Source organism: Cervus elaphus, chromosome 19 (genome assembly GCF_910594005.1).
Source record: "Cervus elaphus chromosome 19, mCerEla1.1, whole genome shotgun sequence".
NCBI lineage: Eukaryota > Metazoa > Chordata > Mammalia > Artiodactyla > Cervidae > Cervus > Cervus elaphus.
In genome coordinates this window covers 53,109,880-53,121,913 of record NC_057833.1, presented here as the reverse complement: position 1 = coordinate 53,121,913, position 12,034 = coordinate 53,109,880, and the positions used below count along the sequence as shown (strand labels likewise).

The window sequence follows — 12,034 nt, the reverse complement described above, 5'->3', positions numbered from 1 at the left end:
ATGTGAAACTGATGATTCTTCCATCTTCAAGATGTAAGATATGTAAATATGAAAAAAGAAGGGCATGAGAGTTAGAATTATTTGGCTCCTCTAGGTTTTACAGACACTGTACAACTAAGGTGCTTGCACAAGTTATAGTTGACTAGTTCCAGGTGGCTCAAGTTAAATCTGGATCTCTCCTGGCATCTGGAACAAATAGAGATCTGACACTGGCCCCTCGGTCCAACTGCATTCACTCTACCTTCCTCAATGAGGGGCTCTAATACGCATTAAGGAAACAAGGACAGACTTAAAAAGGAATCAAGAGCTACTATTAAAAATTATAGCTAAAAAAAAAAAAAAAAAAAATTATAGCTAATATTTATTCAGTATTTATGTACTACATATTTTGCTTTCCATGTGTCATCTAATTTGATTTTCAGAACAGTTCTATGAAATAAGAATTATTATCTTTATTTTACACATGTGGAAATAGGCTCAGAGAGGCTGGTAAGTGGGGCAGCCGGGATTTGAAATCAAGTAATCTGACAGTAAAAGACTGGAGGAAAGCAGAATAAAGTCACTTCGGGGCAAAGGAATGGCAGATACTTTCTCCTCTCCTTATTTCCTAGGTATAAATACCAACATATGAGTGGGTTTGGCTGGGAGAGTGAAAAAATTACCAAGACCTAAATGAGTTATTAGAAGTTTTGAGGATCTATATTTATGGCTTTTGAGTTTTTAAGGGCACTGAGCACCCTTTTCCTTATGTCCCTTCTTTCATTTGGGCTGAGAGTCCATGCTTTGTAGATTATGAGCTAGAAAGGACACAGTGAGGCCCAAAGGAAAGAAGTCAGGGTGACAGCTGATCAGAACATGTGCTAAATCTTTAAAAACAGAAAGCGAGAGACACTTTACAAGTCTCCTTTAGGGATTATCAGCCTCAATCATCAAGTGGGAAGAGGTAGGATATTGAGAGAAGAAAGTTATTGCTAAGAACAGACTGTGTATTTGAATGGAATGATCCTTATGCTCTGTTTCTTAGAAAACTAAGGATGGTAGATTGAGTAAAGAACCTTGTATGCTTCTAACAAGAGAAATCTTCCAGAGGTAGGCTCAAAGAACTCAGAAACTGATTTCTCTCTCTCTTTTTTTTAAATTAAAGTATCATTGATTTACAATACTGTGTTAGTTTCAAATGTACAGCAAAGTGATTCAGATATATTTATACATATATATATGAGATTCTTTTCCATTATAGGGTTATTACAAGATGTTGAATATAGTTTTCTGTGCTATACAGTAGGACCTTATTATTTATCTATTTTATACGTAGTATTTGTATCTGCTAATCCCAAACTCCTAATTTATTCCTCCCCACCTTTCTCTTTGGTAATCATAATTTCGTTTTCTGTGTCTGTGATTTCCCTATTAAGACTGTTCCTAACAGGGATTATTTTTTAAGAAGCAGGAATGTATCTCAGTTTTACCTGTAAAACTAATACAGCGTACATGAAATTACTTCAATAATATTCAAGGAAGATACAAATCACTAATGGATAGTAGGTATAAAAAAGATAACCAAATAAATATGGATTTAGATGGATTTCTTCAGTACTTACTAAGTTTACAACTCAGAATTCCATGAAGTTTCTAGGGTTTGAATAGTCCTTAACTTTATTATTTATTTATAATTTTTATCCTAATTCTTTCTCAAAAAGATCAAACAGCAAAAGTGTCATTTATCCAAACTTCTCTTTGCCAAATCAGATTGATGCCAATGTTGACAAGTCGTTTGACCAATATAATAAACCAGGCCTCATTTCTTTCTCTCCTGCTCTTTAACATTAGTCACCTAACACTATACCAGTCTTATATGTTTTTTCACTTATATATTCTATTAACACATGCTATTATCATGTACTTTATCATGTATTATGATATCATATATTAATGTCACCATCTTAAACTATTTTGTTTCATTTATGAATATTTTGTTTCTTCAGTTACATTGTGACACTTTCAGATAGAATTCTGAGTTAAATGTGACACAGGTCTGATACAACTGACACAACTCATCCTGTATTCTATAGTATGTATCCAGTGACAAGAGCCTTCTCTACTTTTTGTAGCATCTACAAAAACCTTATGATATGGGAGCTAAGATATTGAAAGAGGAATATAAGTAATGAAGATGGTACTGAATAATTACAATGCTTACCTATTATTGAACGAGGTCTAAGTATAGTATAAATGAAGCCCAATTAATAACTAAGCATCTATCAGAAAGGAAGGGTAAGATGCTAAATCTGTTGGTACATCAATCAAAGAGAAGCTGAAATTATACATCACAGTAAAAAAAAAAAAGGTAAAAACTGAATTTAAAAAAGATTAAAAAAAAAAACCAACCACAGGTAAATCACAGGTGCCTATAGTTTAGTTCCTTGACACAGAGTAGGCACTCTATGAACTGCAATCATGTCCCATTACATACACATTCTATCTGGAAGTCTGCTCCAGGTATTTGTACACAACTGGATGAAATTTCTGCACCCCTGAAAACATCCTTAGGTAGCTTTTATAATTACATAGGCCTCTAACGAGCAGACAAAAGAAATCTCAGTATCTCTGTGACATCTGACTTAGACCATGAGACTCCTAATGGTATATACTCAGTTGACTAAAGCAAAAGCAAGCACTCCCAGGGGACAGTGTTTTGAAAGTTCCATGTTTTATGTTGAGTACCTAAAATACAATTTTATGTCTCAATATTTAGATTATGACAATAATGTAAACAGAAGTACCTAGACAAAGCAAATATCTAATGTTCTGAAATACATAGTCAGAATCTAGAAAACACAAACTGGAATGCGTTGTGCAGATTTAAGAGCTGTGAATATACTATATCTTTCTTAAACTGAGTCCGCATTCCACATCAGATGATCTGAGACCACTAAAATATGGTAAAAATAAAAAAAGCTTTACCATTTACAGAGTTGTAGAACACTGCTCTTGTGCTTTTCACACTGCTGGCACTGCCCACAGAGCCTCCAACATCCCACAGTTCTATATAGTAGGTCTTCTCCTCTGGAGTTCCTTCTTTGTAGTCATGAACCTAACAAATCAATCCATCAGAATAATTATTATAGCCACTAAGAAAACTGGTAAGCCTCCTCATTCCAGCTTAAAGCACTGGACCTTTCCATATCAGCAGCTTGCCCTCTGACTCTGATTACCACCTCCCGTCTTTTCAGCTTCTTCTCTCTACTACTCCAACTCTAATAATAATCTCCGACCCCAAAGGTTCCTGTAGTTCATTGTTCCTAACATCTTCCAAAGTTCTCCCTTCCACTTCCAAATCTTCACTTCCTTCCTAACAAAGCAAAAGTTCCATGATTTGTCATTTTTGTCACTCCACCCCACCCCCCAACATAGTATTCACCAAACAACATTTCAATCTTGATTATATCCACCTTTTCCTGTATTCCATGTCTGCAATTGAACATAATGTTCAGAAAAATATAAATTCAAGCTAACTGGATTCACTTTAAATTCCAGTCTACCTTTGAAGCTGTCCTTTAGTCAGTTCCATAGTCGGTTTCTACTTTTCCACTCCTAGATAACTATTTCACGCTTACTCCTCTTTTTCCAATTTCCAATAACTCCTATCCTCAAGCACAGCTTATAAGCTTGCTTCCCCAAAAAGAAACAATCAGAAAAGAATGTCTACAACTTGCTCTTCCCTTATCTATCTACTCTCTGCATCTGTACCCATATAATCTGCTTTCCTTGCAGCTCTTATAGATAACTGTCTGTGTTCCTAAGGCCAAATCCCCTTCTTAAGCATGAAATCCTATTTCTTCTTTCTTATCAAAGAGGTAGTTCTATCAATTCTCTTTTTCATCATCACATTTTCCCTCTCTGTTTGATAATTCCCATCATCAAACAAACATGCCATAATTTTTCCCATCTTAAAACTTGACCTCATGTCTTCCCTGAGCTACCATACCACTTCTCTATTACTTTTTATAACAAAAGCCCTCCAAAGAGTTGTCTCTTCTCAACAGTCTCTAGTTCGTTTCTTTACATTCTGTTTTGAATTTATTCCTGTCATAACTTTTGTCCCAATCACCCCACTGAAATGTTCCTTATCAAGGTCACTAATAGACTCCATATTGCTAAATCCAATGATCAGTGAACAGTTTTCATCTTACTCTACTATCTGATAAAACTAATCATTCCTCTTTCAGTACTTTTTCACTTAACTTATAGGATATTATACTGTTCTGCTTTTCTTCCCACCTCACTGCCTAATCCTTTTCTGTCTCCATTTGGGTTGTCCTCATCTCTCTAACCTCTAATTGTTAGAGTGTTCCAAGGTTTAGTTCTTGAGTCTCTATCAACATCTGCTTTTTTGACAGTATCATCTAACCTTATGATTTAAAATGTCATAAATATGTCGATGAGCTTCCTGGTGGCTCAAATGGTAAAGAATTCATCTGCAATTTACATCCATGCTGGATCAGTCCATTCCACCTCAGACTTATCACTCCATTCACCAGATTACAATTAGGATGTCCAAAAGGCACCTCAAATTATAAATATTTAAAAATTATATCCCAATCTTCCTCCCAAACCCATTCTTCTCCCATTTTCTCTGCTTCAGTAAGAGGCAATTCTAGCCTTCTAGTTACTTGAAGGACCAAAAACTTAAGATTGAATTCTTAACTTAAAACTTAACTCCTCTCACACTACATATCTGATTTGTCAGCAAATCCTGTTGCTTTTGTCTTAAAAATATACTCAAGACCCATTCATTTCTCACCATCACTACTATTAACACCCTCAAAACCTCTATCTCTTTGCCTGAATTAATGTAATCATCTAACTGCTTTCCCCACTAGAGCCTCAGTGACTCACTTTCCCACCACTCTTCATTTGTTCTGCATATAGTAGCTAGAGTGATCATTTCAAAATGCAACTTAGATCATATCCCCCTTCAATTCAAAACTCTCCAATGACTTTTACTCAGAGTAAACTCTAAAATCTCTCTCTTATTTATGCTCTAGACTTTATAAGCACTTATTGCTTGTACCATATTATTACTCAGAAATGAAATCTGATATATGGCAACTTTATCTATTAGAATATAGACAAGAACCAGATTATAACACGGTGGTTCAGGGGTGTACATCGGAATCTTTTAAGAATTTGTCTTTTTTAGAAATATACATGCCAACAAAGGCAAAAAAATAAACAAGTGGGACTGCATCAAATAAAAGAGCTTCTATACAGCAAAGGAAACAAGCAACAAAGTGAAAAAGCATCCTATGGAATGGGATAAAATATTTGCAAATCATATATCTGATAAAGGGTTAATACCCAAAATATATAAAGAAATCATACAATTCAACAGCAAAAACACCCCCAAACAACCCAATTTTAAAAATGGGCAGAGTTTTTCAAAGAAGACAAATGGTCAACGAATACCTGAAAAGTTGCTCAATATCACTAATCAGAAGGGAAATGCAAATTAAAGGTATGAGACAGCACCTCCTATCTCTTAATATGGCTGTTACCAAAAAGACAAAGAGATAACGCGTGTAGGCAAGGATGTGGAGAAAAGGGAACCCTTCTGCACTGTTGATGGCAATATAAACTGGTTCAGCCACTATGGAAACAGAATTAACGTTCCTCAGAAAGTTAAAAATAGAACTACCATATAACCTAGCAATTCTACTTCTGGGTATATATCCAAAGGAAATGAAAACAGGATGCTGAAGAGATTATCTGCACTCTCATGTTATACTGCACAACAGTCAAGACATGACAACAATTCAAGTGTCTGTTAATGGATGATGAATGGAGAAGATAGGATATAAAACTGTGGGAAGGGAATATTCTTCCATTATTCAACCATGAGAAAAAAGGAAATCCTGCCATTTGCAACAACATGGTTGGATCTCGAGGGAATTATGCTAAGCGAAATAAGCCAGACTGAGAAAAAAAAAATACTGCATGCTATCACTTATATGTGGAATTTGAATAAAAGGCTAGACTTATAGAAACAGAAAACAGAAAAGTGTTTGCCAGGAGTTGCAGAGGTGGGGGAAATAGGGAGAATTTGGTAAAAAGGTGCAAATTTTCAGCTCTAAAGTAATAAGGTCTGAGGATATACAATGTGGTTGAGTGTAGTTGGGAACACTCTACTGTACAACTGAAATATGCTAAGAGAGCAAAATGTAAATGTTCTCACCAAATAAATAATAAACATGTGATGTGATGGATGTGCTAATTAACTGGATGGGAGGAATCCTTTCACAATGTATAAGAATATAGTATATCATCACAATAAACACTTTAAATATCTTATAATTTTGTTAATTATATCTAAACAAAGCTGAAAAAAAGTCCTTAAGAAAAAAAAGAAATATACATGCCAGACTTACTGAATCAGTTACTTTTGGGTCCAGTCTTTGGCATGCATAATTTGAAAATTCTCCAAATGATTTTGCTATAACCCCCAAGAATTAAGAATCACTGATTTTATAGAAAGTCGGAACTATTTTGGTATCAGGAGGCCTAGACCATACTCCTTGACTGTTACTGATAATCCCTGATATCTTTGAGTCTCAGTTTCCTTGCTTATAAAATTAAAATGAATACATTATATTATGTGTATCAAATGGCTCTGAAATAAAAAGTAAGACAGCTTGGTAGAATGAACGGGGAGATTGGGACTGACATATATACACTACTGATCCTATGTTTAACACAGATGATGAGAATCTACTGTACAGCAAGGGGAACTCTACTCTGTGTTCTGTGGTGACCCAGATGGGAAGGAAATCCAAAAAGAGATACATGTATACATACAGCTGATTAACCCTGCTGTAGAGTAGAAATTGGGCTTCTCTGGTAGCTCAGCTGGTAAAGAATTCACCTGCAATGCAGGAGACTCCAGTTCGATTCCTGGGTTGGGAAGATTCCCTGGAAAAGGGATAGGCTACACACTACAGTATTCTTGGGCTTCCCTGGAGGCTCAGATGGAAGACCTGAGTTCGATCCCTGGGTCAGAAAGATCACTTGGAGGAGAGCAGGCAACTCACGTCAGTATTCTTGTCTGGAGAATCCCACATATAGATTCCTGGCGTGCTGCAGTCCACGGGGTCGCAAAGAGTGGAAGACAACTGAGCAACTAAGAGGAGCACACCACAGGGCAGAAACTAACAACATTCTAAGGCAGCCATACTCCAATAAAAATCAATTCTAAAAAGAGAGCTGAGTAGTTAAAATATATATCATAAAATACATGTACTATATTTCACAGAATGCTTCATACTTTTTATTCATATTCTTTTTTTAGATCCAAATCGCTTTGTCCAAGGAAAATTTTAAATAAATAAGATATTCTACAGATAGTCACAATGACATTAAGAGAAGACAATGATTAGAATGGCAACAAGGAGGATAGGAAACACAAATGACAATAGCAAAATCACAGTAGTTGTGGACCATTGTGGATAACAGAAAGTAATTCTGTAGAATGTGATAAAAGTTATCACTATTTTGCAATTATATCGCATAAATAACAGATAATAAATGATCATGTTAAATCATCAATAAAAAGATCAAACTACATGAATTCTGTTTTGAAAGCAAGAAAATGTTTAATACATTTTATCAAGATTTCTAAGCATAACCACTGAAATGAACAATATGAGATATTATAAGGCATTAGTTATCTGGTATCAAAAAGCTCAATCACTTTGATGAAGTTCTCTTGATTCTGCCACCTTCCCTGGCTTCAAAACCAACCAGGTCTGGCTAGGTACTCCTCCTATTTACTCCCATAACATGCTGCACAGTTCTATCATTTCATTAACCACACTGTCATTTATCTGCCAGTATCTCGTCTATTAGGTTCCTGAGCTTAAGAGCAGGAACTATATTATTCAACCTTGTAAGCCTAGAACATAGCATGATACCTAGCACATATTAGATACTTGGATATGCTTGGTTAAATCAAGGAAAAGATTCAGGATGTCTCATCCTCTAAGGTTTTATTATATTCTGTTTACTATTTTACTGAATTCCAGTGCTTCTCAAGTACAGTTCTGAGAACAAACTAAATTAGAACCAATAGGAAGGCTTATTAAAAAAAATAATTCTTGGACAACTCCTGATGCCTCCGGGGTGGGGCTCAAAAATCTGAATTTTGAAAGATAGCTCCCTAGGTGATTCTGGTACATAATTAAGTTGGACAACCATTTAAGTACATCACTTTTGTCTCTAATGGTATTTCAAATGTCTAATGTTGCCTCCCCTAAATGACTGTAACTCCTTCCATAACAGCCACCATGTAACAGGTAGCATGCCCTCCTAGCCTTGCAATGTAACAAGTCTGTTAGGCAGTTCCCTTCTGGCAATACATACTCCCAAACTGGACTGACCTACTCATCTGTACTCTTCACCACAAAATACTTTCCTTAATTAAAACTTTTCATGTTTCCTTCCAGAGTTAGAAGAGAAGATGCCCTTCTTCCTTTCCAAACTGCTGAATTAAACTAAGTTTAACTTACTTCAAATGTAACGAGTCCTAAGAACTTTAAATCACAGCTTGCAGCTATGACATTGTATCTTTTATATGGGTGAGTGATCTCCAAGGGAAAGCGTGACATTATAACAAGTATTGCTCTTGACACAGTAAGTGGTACCTTGCTGCTATTCTAAGAGTTCAACATGATGGAGGGTAGTGCCAAATTCTAAGAAATGTGTTTTATATTTAAATCAGGTCATCAGGGATCCAATACTTAGTCATGACAGACTTTACAGCTACAGAAGGAACGGTTTTTCTCAACAGGCAGCAACAGTATGTGTTGATCATCAAATGGGAAAAGGAACCATACTGTAACTTTGGTACTTCTCACTTACTCACCTCTTTACTTTTTATTGGAAACCAAATCAAGATCAAGTATAACAGGTTTTGTCTCATTTGAAGAGTTTATTCATTGTTTGTAATTTTTAAAAAGAAGAAAGAAATTTAGTAAAGAAAATGATACACACCAGGGAAGAGCAGTGTATGTTTTAAATGTTCTTTAATAAGTTTGGTTTGATATGTGTGCCTGTAAACTATTATTAAAGACAGGCAGGAAGGTAGGAGTCTTAGGAGACAGTTGGGAGAAAAGACAGAAGGATAGATAAAAGTCAACAATGTGAGTGTATCAGGGGAGCAGGAATTGAATTTACCTCATTCTTCACAGTGTCTGATACCCAGGAGGTATGCAATATATATATTGAATGAACAAATGAATGAATGAATAATATCATGAAGGTTTCTGCTAACTGTTTTGCCTTCAGCCAAGTTCATTTCCTCTATTAAAAAAAACAAAACCTTCACTTTCCCCTTCTATTCTGTACTCACTTGCTCCTTAACTTCTAAACTTTGTGAAAGATTGATTTAAACCTCTGTCTATATTTTCTTTCTGCCTACTCACATAATAATGTTTCTATTAACATTCCGTTGCATTTTAAAAGGTCAGCACTAACTGTCATTACCAAATGCAGTTCTCAGTCATCATCTCTATACTATTTCACACTAAAAAGCAATCCCTCCTTCATGAGTCTCGGCTCTTTTTTGCTCTTGTGGTTTTCCATCACCTTAGCTATCCCCCCTCTCTTCCTTTCTCTGAACCCGCTTTTCACCATCAACTCAGTATATATACCTCAAGGCTCTCCCTCAGCTCTTCTCTTTCTATATTTTCCTTTCTGAAAACCTCCTCAGCTCTCATGGTTCAAGATTATCCCCACAGAGAGGATTCCGTCTCAGAATTCTCTCTTGAGCTTCAGCAAGTCAAATGCTTCCTCGGCAGCTGCAGGTGGATAGCTCATAGATCCCTCCATTCATCAGGTCCAGAGTAGAATTTCCATTTCCTTCTCTTTCACCTGTGATATATATCTCCCTCCTTAAGGAACAGTCCAGCTGTCTGTTGCCCAGGCTACCCATTCAATCATTAACACTAAGTATAATTTTCTGTTCCTCACAAGCACTTCACTTTTTCTCATTAACTGCTGTAACACTTATATTCTATATAAGAGCTATTCCACAGAACTTTCTGTGATGATGGAAATGTCAAATATAATAATTACCGGCAATATGTGAGTTCTGAGCACTTGAAATGTGGTTAGTTCAACTAGACAACTAAATTTTTAATTTTAGTTCATTCAAATTTAAATCTTCACATGAATCTACTCATTACTATATTTAACAACACCAGAATACCTTAATACCATTCTGGAACAAAAGGTAGTACAGAGTAGTGATCAAAAGCACAGGCTCTTGAACCAGACTGTCTGCGTTGGATTTCCATTACTTTCTGGCACTGTGATCATGAACAAAGCAGTTGCCGCAGCTACTTCATGTGTCAGATAGAGAAGCTAACAGTATCTACCTTGACAGGCTGTGAGCATTAAGGGTCATGGATTAGTATACTAAATAGGTGCCTAGTCAAAGTAAGCACTAAAAAAAATGTTAGCAATCATTCAATAATACTATTATTTTAAAGATCATTTATATAAACCCTTGGCCCACCTACTAGTTCCCACCTCATATTCTTGGTGTTAAGATGACTGCCTCTAAAAAATTTTTTTCTCCCTACTGCTTGCATATTGTTATGCTGCCCAAGAGGAATTCAATAAATATTGATTGTATGCAATGTGTAAATTAGAGTTAAAAATCCCATTAAACTAGAAATGACAAATCAATTTCCTTATTTATAGTTTGTGAAAATATTAAATTCTGTAAGTCTTATTTTCATAATTAAGCACAACCATGCATTATATTGGTCTCATTAGACTTCAGGCAGCAAAATAAGAACACAGTAATGAATGAAGAATACCACAAAATAAAACTTTTCTCCTTTTTGCCTTCAATTCAGTTATGAACATCTCTGCAGCGCATACTAAATCCAAAAAGTTAATAGTTACTGAGTACATACTTTCGATTCCTGGATTGGGAAGATCCCCTGGAGAAGGGAATGGCTACCTACTCCAGTATTCTGGCCTGGAGAATTCCATGGACTGTATAATCCATGGGTTCACAAAGAGTCAGATACGACTGAGCGACTTGCACTTTCACTCACATACTTCAACATCATTAGCTTCATTCAGCACTTGAAATTAAACAATTATATTATCACCTTTACCATCTCTATTTTTAGCTGGCTCTTAATAGATGTGAAATGAGCTAAATGGGGCAACTGTTTTTAAGAGTTCTGAAGAGTGTGTATTTATCGATCTTTACTGATTCTGGACATCCTCATCACAGGTTTCAATAATACAGAAGCTGTAATTGCAATATAAAAGCTGCCAGAGAAGAATGTGTTCTTCCAAGTTATCTGGGTAAAAGTCTTATTAGATTTAATCATTCTTGCTAGGGGGAAGAACTGTTCACTTTATGATAACAACAGTCAAAATAACTTATACGTCTATCAGAACTTTCCTTAAAATTGTTTAAAAATGCCTTTTACTTATGTTGTCACTCAAGAAATGCATTTTTCTCAAAGAAGACAGATCAACCAGCCCAATTCAATGAAGAGTAATAAAAGCAAGGTCATTTTCAGCCCCACATGCTCCACTCTTCCACAGTAACACAATTCAGGCCAGCCTGGCTTTAAAGGAGTCAGTAATACACTCATTCCTGGAGAAGGAAATGGCACCCCACTCCAGTACTTTTGCCTGGAGAATCCCAGGGACACAGGAGCCTGGTGGGCTGCCGTCTATGGGGTCGCACAGAGTCGGACAAGACTGAAGTGACTTAGCAGCAGCAGCAACACACTCATTCCAGTAAAATCTGTCACATGGTTACATGACACCATCTTCATCTACTATAGCCTTTATTCCAGACTCCCTTTGGGTAGTTTTACATCTTGTTCAGTGTTTCCTGGAACTATGAAGGAAGTTCAAAACTCAGCAGTCTTTCATAAGCTAACTCAAGGATACTTTAATTTCACTTTCTTCAAAAGCAGAGGTTTCTGAAGGAAACCTAACTGTATCC

General features: G+C 36.0%; 1 protein-coding gene across 1 annotated transcript in view; it reads right to left on the bottom strand.

The window, feature by feature from the left end:
• Window positions 1-12,034, bottom strand: part of RABL3 (RAB, member of RAS oncogene family like 3) — a 37,855-nt gene that overhangs the window by 13,563 nt on the left and 12,258 nt on the right. The window contains exon 3 of the mRNA XM_043874172.1: window positions 2,965-3,094. Coding sequence (XP_043730107.1) covers window positions 2,965-3,094 — 130 coding nt within the window. The remainder of the gene's footprint in view (window positions 1-2,964; window positions 3,095-12,034) is intronic.